This window comes from Poecilia reticulata, linkage group LG12 (genome assembly GCF_000633615.1).
Source record: "Poecilia reticulata strain Guanapo linkage group LG12, Guppy_female_1.0+MT, whole genome shotgun sequence".
NCBI lineage: Eukaryota > Metazoa > Chordata > Actinopteri > Cyprinodontiformes > Poeciliidae > Poecilia > Poecilia reticulata.
Window position 1 is genome coordinate 12,279,160 of NC_024342.1, and position 15,326 is coordinate 12,294,485.

Here is a 15,326-nt window from a genome sequence, read left to right on the forward strand (position 1 = left end):
TGATCCTCACTTTCAGATAGTTCCATGAAAAGACTATTAGTATTGTGAAGTACAAGTAGAGATTAAATAAAATGGACCACGAAGACTTATGATGAAAGATGTGTGAAGCATATACTGGTATTATAATTTGTATTTCAGTCTATCTACAGTATTTACCATTTCTTATTGATAGGGTGGAGGGTCTTTTGTTTCCGTTTTTGTCTTATTATTTGAATGTTAATATGTTTAAAAATGTTTTTTCATTAAAATGGAAAATTAATAAAAACAGCTTTGAAAAAAAGGTGGTTCCAGAAAATACTCAAAGGGGGTGAGGGGCTACATACAATCCACATTACTTTGAAATATTTATTTTGTAAACATCTTTGTTCTTCTGTTTTACAGTTAAGCAGTACTTTTTGATGGTCTGTCTCTTTATAGGCTGCTTCATTTACAGCCTTTTGACTCGTAAGCCACCGAGACCACCACACATCCACACACAGAAACGCATTCCTGGGGGGAAACCTTACACCTTCCATATTTCAGCTCTCCAACAAAAACACCAGCTCCTCTTGCAAGCCCTGAAAACACAGAACTAACCGAGGAGAGGCTCAGCCAATCAGAATCTTTGTAGATTTCGATTTTTGTGCCAGCTCTCCAAGTATTGGTCAGAGTATTCCTTTGAGGCTGCCGCCCCTGCCCGCTGATTGGCTAGTTTTCCCGGCTCTAGTGAAGTCATTTGAATACGTTTCGCTTTGTGGGGCTCAGTCAACACAGCCCTGCTGGTTCAAATAATTGACTCAAATATCAGGAGCGGAGACACACAATGAAGGAGAGTGCCATACGGACACATTGCTGATAGACTTATCTTTTTAGCGATAGTGTGGAAGACTCTACAGATAGTTTAGATAGACATAGCTCTTATTCGAGTTAAAGCGCTTTTATTCGGACTTTGAGCGCCGTAAGTAAGAGGTAAGTTTTTTCTTTTTGCTTAAGCGTTGTGTCTACATTTAGCTGCACCTACCGCATAATAGTTTTCACTTGATATTTCTTTTTCTTAGATAATGTACTTGCGTTCATTTTAATAATATTAAGTATCACGAAAAGACTGAACATCCTAAAAAAAAACAAAAACCCAGCGTGATGTCAATAGGCTTCAAACAGTTTTTGGTTCTTTGAAAGACAAATGCAAAGTTTAGCCTCGCTAGGTGACAATAATAACGTCCAATTTCTTCCCTGTGGAGTCACTGCATTTGTTGTTGTTATTGTTTACCGCCCATGTGAGTTTATAATTAGGCTGGCAGTCAGATAGAAGCAAACATTACTCACCCAGCACCTGTGGTTGCACAGCATGGTTTCTCTACAGTCAGCCTCTACTTTTTTTTAACTGTGTTATGACTCAGTAAGAAGCTCATAATGTGGAACAGGCGTGTGGTCTGCTGTGTGAGGGAGAAACTTACAGATTTTGAGTGTGTGTGTGTCTGTAGGGAAAGAATGGGAAAATGTGTGTGAAGCTTGATATTTGGCCAGGCTGCTTTTTTATTTTTTATTTATTTATTTATTTATTTTTTAAAGGCTTTATTCCTCCCTTCATTGGCTGTAATCTGGCACCTTCCAAGCATTTTCTCTCCAGGCAGCATAACTACCATCTCAAATTATTGGTTAATCTTAGTTATTGTTACTACAGAAGCGAGAATATCTGATTTGAAAATGAAATAAAGTTGCAACGTTCCATGTAGTAATTGGTGTTTTTACATAAAAGTGTTGTTATTTTATGTAATTCACGTTGAAATTAAATAAAAGCATATGTATTTTAAAAAATTTTAAATTTACCCTGCGAAATGTTGCAGAAAAACAGTATAATCTATAAAAGTAATATAAAATACAGGATTCCAGTTTTATGTAACGTCTATTTTAATGTAAAGACTTAAGCAGAAATGAAAATAGAATGAAGTAAATAATACCCCTCAGGTGCTTATTGTGTAGAATATTTTAGCTTTTCTGGCAATGTGCAGAAACAAGGGGGGGGAGGGTCTGTGCTGTGTGTGTGTGGTCCATACTGTAAACAAAACTCTGGTCACTCCAGAACTCATTAAACGAAGTAGGAATGGTATTATGGAAAATGTCAACAAGCTTTTAAAAACCTTTGTGACCAATGGTCTGAGGTGTTCCTAGAGTCTTGAAAAGTCTGGAAAAATACAGAATTTGAATGTTTTCAGACACTAGTCCTTATTCTATTATATAACAAATAATTTAAAAAAAAGAAACGATCCTCCTGTCTGCATAAGGGGCTTTTTACACTGATTTATTTGGATGCTGTCCTCTGTCTTTAGTCTGAGATAACTTCTTGTCCAATTCATTGATTGTTTTGGTTTTTAAGCTTTTTTACATATAACAAAAAAGCAATAAAATGACCACACTGCTAAATGTGAAGCAAATTTCATCATTTGTTGAACATACAAGCCCCAACCAAATGGATGTTTTGCACGCAAATGCCAAGAAAGTTACAGAAATCCCAGCGTAAAGCTAGATTTCTTTCTAATTATTTTTAGGAGCACTGAATTAGGTTTGTAGACAAGAGAAACTGTGTGTGTGAGAGCTTAGAGCCCTCCAGCTGAGGAGATAAAGTGTCTTTATCCTTTTTTGTCTCTGGGTTAATACTGTACTAGCCTACCAAATGATCCAAGCAGCAGGTGTGTGTGTGACACAAACATGAAACCACGAGGTATCCCTTGCTTCAATGCACTGCCGGATAACCGGTTTATCAGTGAATCTGGTGTGGGCTCTAGTTCCTTTATCAGATTGTTGTAATGGTCACTGGGTCTGCCTAAAGTGGCTTCAGGATCCCCCTTCTGACCCGCACGCTTCCTCAAGCGTTTGTTTGGGCTCTGGGCTGTTTCCTCGTTATGTTAGTGGAGCACTTTTCCCGCTACGTGAATGACGTGGGAAAGCTGCATGATGAATTGGCTGTGAGCGTTACCAGGGCTGTTAAAGCAACATTCAGTCACCCTCAAGCACACAAATGTGTTAAGTGGAAGTAAGTGGTTGATTATCCTTTTCAACTGGCATGAGAAAAATGCTAAAATATGCCAGCTTCTGTGAAGCTCACCTTATTTTATGTTTTATGTTGTGTTAGAACTAAAAATGCACCATTTATTGGTCGCTACCAATTTTTGGCTTTGTTTGAGGATAGAACTACCGTGCACCCAGTCACAAGTTCCTCACCTTTATTTGTTAGTCATGAAACTAGAACTAGTTTACTAATGAACATGCTACTTGATTGTGTTTAAAGACAAAAAGGTGAGTTTTCACTTTATGCATAACAGATTTCATCAATCCGTACTGAACTTTTTAATTTTTTTATTTAGTGTATTTAATGTTTGTTTTAAATGACTTGCATTGAAAGTGTGTGTCTTTTCAATTAAAAGTAAGCTTTTATTAAACCAGAAGTGTAATAAAAATTATATAAAAAGCCAGAATCTCAATATCCAACCTGCTAATACAAGAAAAAAATGGCTGATTTTGATCACTGGCTGATTGTTTAGTGCATCAGTTGTTAGAATGCAACCAAAACCTTGGAAGGTTACTCCTGATTTTAACTTTTTAACTTAACTCAACAGAGTTGCTGTGAGTGCAAAGCCAAAATCAGGAGTAGCAGGAAGAACTTGCTAAACAAGAAAATGTATGAGTTTTGACCTCTGAGCTTTTCTTTTGACCTTACTGAGATCTTTTCTTGGTTTCATTTTCTACTCAAAATAACTTAATTTAGCAGTTCTGTTGGCTTTAATCAGATCTCATTAAATATACATATGAATCTGTTAGAGGTTGAGAGCATATCTGGGTTTAACCAAAAGTATTTAAATGGAAACTAATCACATCACTGTGCACTTTAGTCTTTCTTCACATAACCTGAATGTCACCCATGACAGACAGTGATATTAGAGAAATTTCAAAGTGAAACTTTAGCTCCCTTCTGTTTTCTGGATACTTGTGCAGCACATGTAAAACCATCATTCGTAATATGGAGGACGAAGGATTCATGTCAACTAAGTCCAGGTTAACAAGTCTGACTTAGGAATGTCCTTCAGTCTTGAATGCATTCCTTGCTCACACCTTATACCTGTTGTTGTCTTATTGGTGTCAAAGTACATGAGGTGCAGAGTTCAGCAGAGATAGCAGGTCTCTACATTGGCCCATTTCCACTCTGACAAACTGTTTTACAGCTACTCTTATCAGATGCAGGTTGTTCCTTCAGTCCCAGAAACCTCCCAAATGTTCGCTGTGTGTTAACCTTTGCTTCATGCTGGACTTCAGCCTTAATGAGCACAGGTTTCTATTGTACTAATTAAACTGTATTCCACTTTCAGATAAACATCCAGACTGTGTAGAGCTTCACAAGTGGTTCAAAGGATGAGAGTTGTTTTCTATTTTAATTTGACTGGAAGTCTTTTGAATATCTGTGCAAACAGTTTTTTTGCTTTTGTTTTTGGTCAGCATGTACAGTCGATTTGAAGACAGAATGACCGAGCTAGCCGCAGACTGTTTACATGCTATTTTTTATGAGTGCAAAGTTTTGCTGTCGGTCAGTGCTGTGTGTGCATAAATGTGAAACCACAAAGTCTGTTTTGCACAATTTTTGGAGTTGCTGCTGTCTGTCCTTGAGGTTTATGAAACACTTACTGTAAGTCAACATGTTGGTCTGAAGGTGCTCCTCTTCCCAAGAGCACACAGACATTTACATTTTCACCTAAACATTAAGAGTAGATTATGACTTTCTGGCTCAAACTAAGGTTTACTCGTACGACTGATTGAAAAATGATCCTAGGAGCCAGAGTGTGCAAAAGCTGCTGTGTGTGTCCAATGTGCTCTGATCTCTTCTGATCTCCTCCTAGGGGTCTTTGTGTTTTTGTTAATGCCATGACAGGAGAGATAATGCCTCTATTGTTTTAGAACCCCCACCATCTCGTTGGTCTCTGCAACGAACTGTGCTTGTTTTGAAACCACGCGGAACGTGGAAACTTTAAAGATGGTGCATCAGAAGAAAAAGGTATGCAAAACATTAGGAAAACAACAAAAAAGCACCAAACTGTTTGAATCGATCAAAACTGACTTCAAAAAGCATGCTAACCATTTTAGGTCTGTATGAAGAGATTTAGTGAGAAAGTAGCTTTTGACAAGATGTTGATTTTTAACTTGAGGATTGCTGACTGGTCGGAACTGTTTTCTATCAGTAAAAACAAAACTCTTTGGTATCAATGCAGTTATCTAGAGAAGAAGACTCATTCAGTATCGGTGTGAAAAATTGACTTCTTATGAAAGAGAGCAAGAATTCCAGCTGATAACAGGAAGGCTGAACAAACCAAAGTGATGTTTTCAAAATATGTGCATGATGGGGCACACTCTATTTGGAAATGTTGGAATTTTTTGGGAAATCTCCATCTTCTGCTGGTTAATGCTAACTATGCTAACAACAAAGATGCTAAGACAGTTGAAAATTTTATATTTTCTTCTTTATTTAGAATGTACTCAAAATTTAGTTGAACAGTAAACTTTGTGAGATCGCCTCTTCTTCCAAAATATAAACAATTAATGTGTGACTGAGGCAGGAGGCTATAAGAATACAGAAAAATCTGGATTGTTTTCAGTCACTATCGACAGATCAAAGATTTACGAAAAAAAAGGGTCATCGGAAATTTCCCACAAAACAATGATTGGTGCGTTTCCAGTACTTGAGGAAAGTTTTCTGCATTTCTGTCTACCCACATCAAACCGACCCATAAGGCTGCAGTTTCAAAGTTTGCAAGCGAGCGAATGCAAACAATCCCCTTTAATATGAAACTATTTTGCCGATGCCATTTTTAATCCGTCCGAAAGGGAATCCAACCTATGATTTAGAAAGAGTGCAATTTCAGCACCGCAGCGTGGAAGCCACAACAACCCAAAACGGGGTCAACTATTCAGGAAGTGGGTCTGGAAAAATCGCCACTGGTTTCGAATTCCGAGACGTGCTACCCCTCTGAAAACATAAACACAGAGACACAGAGGAAATATTATCCATTGGACTCTTATCTCAACTTTTAACGCCTTTGACTTTGTTTTTCGGTAAAAACGCTGTGATCTTTTAACCGAGTCAGAAGGTTAACAGCAGGCTGAGATCACAGAGTGTAGTGTTGGACAGGCCTCCTCAGGCAGGATGCCAGAAGCTGCGGTATCCTTGTGACTGTGTGTGTGTCTGCATGTTTGTATTGCTCCTCCCGTCTTGCGTTTGTGTGTGACTTGTGCATACGAGTCTGGATTATGCTGCCATCGGGGCAAGGCGCCATGGTGGACGAGGGTGTGTGAGAGAGTGTGTAAGATGTTGGCTGAAACAGACTCCACAGTTGGCGCAGGAATGGACAAACAAAATTCTGCTGGATTCCTGCGGGGTTTTCTGTTTTCTGGCACACGCGTGTGTGTGCACCAAACGTTCCAGACGTATATATGCATGGGATTCATGGACAGGAGTAGGATAAAGATGGCTCCAGTGCTAAAGCACACTCCACTGGTGATCTGGGATCAGCTTACCGACCTCCGATCCAATTATTTTAACTGTTAAGACAGAAAAATAATTTCTGACTTGAGAGATCATCCATTTGTCATGATGTTTTCCGCCCACATGCTGCACTACTGCCAACAAGTTCACTTCAAGAATGTGGTAAACGATACAGTGAAATAGGGTGGAGCAGACATTTCTTACGAGCTCATTTGTAAAATTCCCAACAAATGGACTCGTTGGAGAATCATTTCCAAAAATGATGGATTTGTAAAGCGTTGACAACACCAAATAAAAAATAGAGGAGATCTAAAATTAAGCGATTAGGTGCGATTATCGTCACAGACACTTGCTGAGTCTCGGCTTTGAGAGACAGAGTGAGATATTTTCACAATAGCTGAACGCAGTTTAAACATCAACCACATTCCCAGGGCATGAGGTGGACAGGGATACTGTAACACCAGGAAATCTACAGCACTGCAGGAGATATAGCTTTGTCTTCATGTTGACTGAAGGGTAGTCAGCTAACTACAAAAGTAATACATTAAATAAAGCTGGATTAAATGATGTGGTGAGAACGTGTTATTATAACTCTGCCTTACTGCAATTAAGCCAGTCTTAAACCTAAAAAAAACCCATAATTTAAAACGGCAGCAGTGGCTTTTGAGGAAATGGTTCACCATAAAAAAGAAATATGATGGTTTTGGATATAAAGGGAATTAGTTGAAGTAAATTTGCTTCATTCAACACCTCTTTGAAACTTGTCTGGTTCAGTTTATATTGATTATGGATATTTTACACTGAAACAGTGTTTGAAAATGACTGCTAATTATTTTTTTTTTAAATATACTCCACCCTTCCACCCACAACATATCCACACATTGAAAAAAAAATAGGGCGAGGACTGTACACGGCTTCACAATGCAGGCTTGGTTCCCCTTTTTGCTCATGTATTTCTAACATAGCATAAAGTGTGAGATTAGATGTTTTTACAACATGGTTCTAAAAACAAAAACTCACTAAACATATCTGGGGCAGAAAATGCAGATATGAAATTTAATTTATCATGTTTAAGTAAATTCAATTATTTTCTTTTGTACAGCTCCACTTTACAACAAATGTGACCTCAATGCTCTTTAACCATCTGTAGGGTGTTTTCACACCTGATAGCTCTGTACACTCTGCTCAGTTGGTGGCCAAGATTGCAACATTTGTTACATTTTCAGCTGGTGTGGTTCTCTTTCACACTGCGAATCAAACCCTTTTAAGAACCCGTTCCCCTCCTTGCTTGTGGTGGCGCTGCACAAAGAAGAAAGCAAAATGAAAACCTGTGAAGAAGACATGAGCGCAACTTCCTCTTTTGTAAACAAATGGAGTAGTGTTAGATTTTAACTGGTGTAGAATCTCTCCCGCCATGGCTAGAGTCATGCGTTTGTTTTGGTTATATTTACCCAGAATGCCCTGCGCTGTAGTCCACACCCTGTTTTTGGAGCAGTTGCTAGTCCGCTTGCATTCTCATATTAATTCGAACCGTGCCAGAGTTCACTTCAACCAAACGGAGACCGAGGTTTTTAGGCAGACCAGATTTTGCTTTTTTGGTCCTTATCGGAGTTCGATTCACATTTCCCCAAGCAAACCGGACTTTCTAGGCAAAGGAACTAGAGGTTGATTAAAGCAACCTCTAGCTTTAATCTAGAATGCGGCCTAAAAGACAAACAGGTTTAAAAAGATCCAAGCTCAGATCCAGGTACTTACAGTCAAATTCAGTCTTAATTTAATAGTGTACATTTAAATTAAATGCCACTTGGCTTAAAGCTGTCTATCTATGGAAGCCCAGCTAACTGTATGGAGATATTTTATCCTGAGCGAGCATGTGGTGAAAGTGGAAACTAACCCCAGCTTTTCAGCAGCAGATCCATGCTCAGTATGCGTGCTCACCTCTAAAATCTTCATATTTGTGTTTATTCTTTTCTTTTAAAGGTGATCATGCCCCCAACAACCCCATACGCAGGAAAGTTCAACTCCTGCCCGTCGTACAGCAACAACAACAACCACGTTCAGCCTCCGAGCCCGTACCACAGCGGCTCCGCTCCGAAACCGTCCAGAGACAACATCTACAACGGCCCTTACTCCCCAACCGAAAACCCTTACGATGTGCCGCAGCCTCACAGCGCGTATCGGACCACCTCCGTCTCCTCCGTGAGCGCCAAGGAGCACCATTACGGCAGCAGCTGTACCATTTCGGAGAACCCGTACTCTTCGCCACAGCCCCACAGCCCTCGCCAGCACAGCACTTCCTGTCCGGGCCGAGCGTACCGCCACACGAGCAGCAGCTGCAGCAGCGAACACTCCTGCCGGAGCAACGGAGCTGCAGCGAAAGCTCGGCTCTACGGTAACGGCGTCGCCACCAGTTATGGGGAGATGTGTTACCACGACAACAGCTTGGTTTCAGCTTCTCTTGAGGCGCTGATCCAGCATCTGGTTCCCACTGTGGATTATTACCCCGATGTATGTAGCCGTTCTACTTTTTTAAGGATTATGCGGTAAATTCTGTAGTGTGAAAGAATCCCAACTTATTTCTGCTTCCTGATCTTCAGAGGTCGTATGTCTTCACCTTCCTGCTGAGTTCGCGCCTCTTCCTGCACCCATACGAGCTCATGACCAGGGTTTGTCACTTGTGTGTGGAGCAGCAGCGGTCCGGAGATGCCCTGCTGGATAAGGTGGGTGGACCTTCACACACGCACACACACACACACACACACACACACACACACACACAAACAAAGGCACAGACATGTGCAGGTGTATTTATTTCACGCACTGTCACTCTCACTTAGTCCCACACAATTTCACTCCCACTAACAAACCCCCAAATCCAGGAGAATAAAGAAAGAAAGAGATCTCAACTGCAGTGCAGCAGGGATTTACGCCAAATTCAGATACCAGAAAGAAGAAGTCATAGTCACACATAACAGATTTTAAATTATCGTCATGACATCATTAGATAATTAGACTGACTCTGTGCCGTCTGCGACATGTTCAGATCCGTTTCCGTGAGGTGGCGCCGAAACTGGTGCAGCTGCTGACGGAGTGGACAGAAACCTTTCCATATGACTTCAGAGACGACCGCATGATGCGATGCCTGAAGGACATGACGCTCCACGTGGCTCGAGGGGATGAGGTAAGCATCCAACCAGCCATCCAACTGATGGATGGTTGGTCAGTCCTCCAACCACACAACCACCCACCCATCCATCAAACCATCCAAACAACCAACCAACCAACCATCAATCCACCAATCCACCCAACAAACCAACCATTGGTGGACACATTCATCCACCCATCTTGAATTTCTTCTATCCGTCCAGCCATCAACTATTCTATCCATCCATCTATCTGTAGGAACAACACCTAGATTAGTGTCATTGTTTAGTTCATTTGTGTCTTCATGTGTGTCTCTAGTATTCTTGGCGGGCCATGCAGCAGATGACCCAGCGTCTCATCAAGCGCCTGTCCGCCCTCGGTCAGTATGAGGAAGCGGTGGCTGCGCTCAACGCTGCGGCGCAGGAACGTCCCGCTTCGCTGAAGACCAAACAGGCTTCAGCTCAAAGGGCCGACATACTGAGCGCTTGCGACGATCCTTTCATCCTCGCTCAGCAGCTGACACACATTGAACTGGTAAGAGGTCAGATAACGAAAGGTTAAATAAGAATTAGGTTACTTTTAGCAGTTCTGTTGTAGGGCTTGGTGCCAGACGGTCACTCTGGTGTTTTATCTGTTTTTAACACAGCAGACACATAAAATAGTTAGAATAGATTTACCATATTTTACATCAACTGTCATTTTTTCTGACGTTTCTCTGCCTGATGTTTTGCCTTTAGGATAGACTGAGCTTCATTGGTCCTGAGGAGTTTATTCAGTCATTTGCAATGAAGGATCCTCTGGAAAACCACAAGGTAAAGCTGAGTGGAAACAATTATGTGACTGACCAGCACAAGTTGTTTTTAATTTGTGCAACGGAAGGGAAAAAAAAATACAGATTTTATTTTCTAGTTTGGGTTCATCAAATCAAATCCAGATGAAATACATTAAAGCTTGTATTTGAAAGGTGATAAAATGTACTAAAGGTTGGGTATATTTTTGCAAGGCATTGAGCCGTGGTGTGCTTCTGGCTAAATATTTCACACAAGTGTGATTTCTCATCCAGTCTTGTTAAATTTTCACATATTTTAGCCCAGACAGCCCAGAGCAGCTTCCTTTTGTTTTCAGTTTCAGCATGAGACAATGATAGGTTAGGGTTAGGGTTGCTTTATTCTCAAGAAAGCCTGAAAACACAGCAAAATAACCTGTTCATAATTATCTACATCAAAGTCCCGACCCAGATGAACCGCACATTGTTGCTATTTTTAAGCCGTTTGATATGATTTTTGATTTTTGATTGTGTTCTGGGCCTGCTTTGAGTGTTGTGGACATCTCCAGTTTGAGTTTATTTGCCACAGATACCACATGAAAGAGCCTCGCGGCAGATAGAAGGGGACTTGTTCGGCTTTCTGCTTTGCTTTTATCTGAGCTCTTGAAAACGTCTGGAAGAGAACAAAAAGAGCCTTTGCTGTGTTGCGTGTCTCAGTTCGTCGGAGAGAAGGTTCTTTTCCACGGTGAGAGATCCTAGAAATCAGCTGAAGGGTCGCTCTCAGTCGGCGTTTGCCGCTGCCGTGCTCCCACCTGCTTTGCTGCAGTTACATAAGAGCCCCTATTGTGTAAAAGAGCAGTTGAGTCACTAAAAAAAGGGGTCCCGAGGTGTAGAGAGGGGGAAGTTTGGAGTGGAGTGGGATGCCGGTGTTGTGTAAGCTTTTAGTGGCGCCTCAAACCTCTGGGATTGCATCATCACGGCCGAGTCCAGTTTATTTATACACAGCTTTTATAATGTTTATTTATGTAAGAGGACCTTTGGAAAACAGGTTTGCCACATTAGAAACCACGTGTTTAATGGAAAAGCCAGGGGACCCAGAAAGCATATGTACGTAAAAAGAGACGCGTCGGAGTGTGACGGTGGCAGATTGTGTGGGTGTGAAAAGCCGACAGGATGTATTAAGGGAGAAAGTTACGGAAGAGCAGCAGCTTTAAGAAATAAGCAGATGTGGCGCATCATGTGAGATTTTATCTCATTAGAGTGAAGCAAAAATTTTATTCTGTGTGAGATTAGTTGAGGACTATTCACTACAGAGCATGCATCATCCCTTTTATTACACTTAAGCTGTTAAGATCACAGCAGTGAAATTCATTTTAATGTCTGAAGGTGAGAAATATGTACAAAAGTCTAAAAGAATGAAATTGAGAACAAGTGAGAAGTTGCCAAAGACTATCAGACATCAAATAACTTGTTATACATAATATCATGACATTTTCACCACCACGCCCAAAGAATCTAATTATTTTCAAACCCTGTCAACATGATACTTAAATTAGCAACCAAGCAAATATAACACAGCAGCAGTGAATGGAAACAGCTAAAAATCTCACGTTTTTTTTGTTTTGTTTTTGCAATGTAGCTACTCTGTTGTTGTTATTCTGACAAAATAAAATGAAGTACTAAAACAAAGATAATTCACTGCCAGTAAGGTTAGTTTAGTATTTATGCAGGCAATTACTTGGTCTGGTTCTAGAAGAGTTTCTTCCTTCTTGAAATGTTTACCAACAGTTCATTGGTTTCATTGCGTCTTTCTCTTCTTCCGTTTCTCCTCCAGGGTTTCTTCCGGAAACGTAAAACCAGTAACCTGGAGGCCTACGTCAGCTGGTTCAACAGGCTCAGCTACTTGGTGGCAACAGAGATCTGCATGGTATGTTTCACACAAACAAGCAGATTAGTTGTTGGAGAATAATCTCTAGTTCTTATAGTTGCACAATTTTAATGCAAGTAGTAAACTTAAATAACCGAAACAACTCGACAGTGCCTAACAAAGAAAAGTGTATGCACGTAAACATGCTGTAAATTTAAATGGCGTTTAAGCTCTTCCTATATTTAGAAGCAGATTTTAAATTTTTTCTTTTTATTCAAGCCAGCGAAGAAGAAACACCGAGCGCGGATCATAGAGTTCTTCATCGATGTGGCTCAGGAGTGTTTCAACATCGGCAACTTTAACTCTCTCATGGCGATCATCAGTGAGTATTTGATCCGTTTTTATTAAGAATCTGTACCAGTTTCCTGTAATTTTCGGTTATTTTTGCTGTAAAATACGGCAAGGAGAAAGAAAAAAATAAATATCAACCGTTGCTCCCTTGGTGTCTTTGTAGAGCAGAGCCACTGAATTGACAAAAGCCAACAAATGCAGTGCCAGCTGGAGTTTAGGCTGACTTTAATCAGTTTAGGGGAGTCTAAACTCAGTTAGCGGAGGCCTGGAGCTCTGCAGGCTGCGCTTCGTCTCTAAACGCTTTCTCCTGTGTCTCTCAGCTGGGATGAACATGAGTCCGGTCGCCAGACTGAAGAAAACCTGGAATAAAGTCAACACAGACAAGTTTGAAATCCTGGAGGTCAGAATTATTCACACACACGCACGTCAGCAGTTCGCAGATTAGATGCTCTAGTTTTCAGCTCAGCTGTAGATCCGATCTTAGAAACGCCAGCAATGGTTTTGTTTGCTGACGTCTGATGTGTTTGATCTCATCCAGCACCAGATGGACCCTTCTAGTAACTTCAGCAACTACCGCACGGCGCTCCGCGGCGCCACCCAGAGGTCCGAGACCGCACATAGCAGCCAGGAGAAGGTGAGGGAGCCCGGAGCGTGCTGCTCATTGAAAAAGAAAAACCTTCTTCTTCTACATTTAAAATAACTAAATCTCCTTCCTGCAGATTGTGATTCCGTTCTTCAGCCTCCTCATTAAAGACATCTACTTCCTGAATGAAGGCTGCGCCAACAGGCTGTCAAACGGACACATCAACTTTGAGGTCAGTTCAAAGCATTTTTCAAAATTAAAAACTGGAGAAGTGACTTTCTCACGCAGACCAACAGCTCCCCCTTGTGGAGGAGCTATTGAATCGCACGAGAAACAGTCTAGTAACTAGTGCAAATTATAAGACAAAACTAACTTATAAGAAACTTCAGCAAGAAGTAGGAGCTTGTTTTAAGAGAATTACTTAATATTTATGGAGAAAGCACTTGTTATAAGTGAAATAATCTGCCAGTGAAACAAAACATTTTAACTTATGGGAATTTTTGTTCTTTCTTCTTCTGAAAATTTGTGTCTGGAAAACTTCAGAATTTGAACCTTTAGAATGTGTGGAAACTGGACAGATTTCCTGGCTTTAGAAACCCGAACAGATGCGTATCATCACAATTATTGTTTTCGCGACATTTTTACAGAAACTGTGGGAGCTGGCGAAGCAAGTGAGCGAGTTCCTGGTTTGGCGCCAGGTGATTTGTCCATTCGACAGAGACCGCCGCATTCTTCAGTATCTGGTCACCACGTCCGTTTACACCGAAGACGGTCAGTACAAATTAGAACACTTTCACATCAACTATCAATTTTGTAAGCCACGGGGAAACGAAGCTCAATTTGTGTTATTGTTGCAGAGCTGCACCTGGCCTCCTATGAGAGCGAAGGACCAGAAAACAACATGGAGAAAGACAGCCGCAGGTCTCTGAGGTGGGTGCAGGAACATTTTTGATAAATAATTCATATAGGGAAGTAAGCCAACATGGAAAATAATAACTTTTTCTTTGTTTTAACTTCCAGATCTTCCCTTCTCCATCGAGAAAACCGCTCTTAAGACGTTTTCTCTACTTTCCATTTATATTCCCAAGGCCAAAGTTTACATTCTGGATCTAAGCGTGCTCCTGCAGAACAACGGATGCAGCTTAAGCATCATCAACAATAAAGAAGTTATTTTCAACCCTTTGGGACTACAACGAGTGCCAGTAATTTTACATAAAGAAAAACTTAAGTGCCAGAAACATAACTCCATCATGAAGCTCGGATTTTTTTTTTTTTAAGAAAAAACAAAAAGCATCTAAACACACTAAAAGGACAACAGGCAAAAATGTGCATGGATTTGTATTCCTAAGTACCAGTGAACGGACGTTCAACATGTTTACAGCTGCCGAATAAGAGTTATGGACAGAAAGAGCCATGATGAATTAATTTGTGTCATAAATTACAGCCTTTAAGTTGCTTCTACACGGTGATGCGGCTGTACCTTCAACTGATCCATCTCAATTTGGACAGTAAAGTCATGTGATCACTATTATCTGCAATGTGGCTCCATGTAAAGCTACATTGTGTAAGTGACAGCAGCGTCATGCGAACAAAACGCACCTGAGTGTGTGTCCCTGTGCCGTGCATCATAGTATTCTGTGACTCCAGCTCACACGAGTCATCGTATTCTTTCTAATCATGTATTTTGTATCAGAAGCTTAAAAAGTGTTTTTGTTTTCTTTTGAGTTTCACGATGAGCTTGTTGCAGGTTGGCTGGCTCTGTGATGGTAAGCTTTTACAACACCAGTTCATGTATTATGTTAAAAACAAGTATTTGTCTAGAGTGAAGTAAAATCTGTATGTGTGTGTGTGTATAGAGATGATCCAGCCCCTCTTATCCCGCTTCCAGATTTGTGCGAGAGAACCTTTAATTTTTCATGTTTTTTAAAAGGCACACCGTCTGTGTGTCATTTTGTTATATATTTTTTTAAAGATTCTTGTGCGTCTTTCATGTTATCAGGGGGTACTTGTACGAAAGATTTTTTTTTTTTTGTGTGGAAGAGACATTTTCTCTTTTGAATAAACAGAATATCAGTATTTGGTTTCTTTGTTCTTCCTTAGACACACA

The 15,326-nt window shown here is 40.6% G+C and overlaps 1 protein-coding gene across 1 annotated transcript; it reads left to right on the forward strand.

Moving 5' to 3' along the window:
• Positions 1-741: 741 nt before the first annotated feature.
• LOC103473558 (ras-GEF domain-containing family member 1B-B-like) lies at positions 742-15,295 on the forward strand. Its single transcript, XM_008423877.2, has 14 exons — positions 742-948; positions 8,489-9,016; positions 9,106-9,228; positions 9,552-9,689; positions 9,971-10,186; positions 10,390-10,464; positions 12,253-12,345; positions 12,565-12,667; positions 12,957-13,036; positions 13,175-13,270; positions 13,356-13,451; positions 13,867-13,990; positions 14,077-14,149; positions 14,240-15,295. Exons 2-14 carry the CDS (start codon positions 8,495-8,497, stop codon positions 14,271-14,273), a joined length of 1,773 nt encoding a protein of 590 aa, XP_008422099.1. The 5' UTR covers positions 742-948; positions 8,489-8,494; the 3' UTR covers positions 14,274-15,295.
• Positions 15,296-15,326: the final 31 nt, after the last annotated feature.

Bases quoted from the DNA above. Each gene is read 5' to 3' on its own strand.
- LOC103473558 (XM_008423877.2), top strand. From the start codon at position 8,495: ATGCCCCCAACAACCCCATACGCAGGAAAGTTCAACTCCTGCCCGTCG. The intron at 13,271-13,355 runs GTGAGGGAGCCC...TCCTTCCTGCAG, and splicing joins CACATAGCAGCCAGGAGAAG to ATTGTGATTCCGTTCTTCAG. The intron at 13,452-13,866 runs GTCAGTTCAAAG...ACATTTTTACAG, and splicing joins ACGGACACATCAACTTTGAG to AAACTGTGGGAGCTGGCGAA.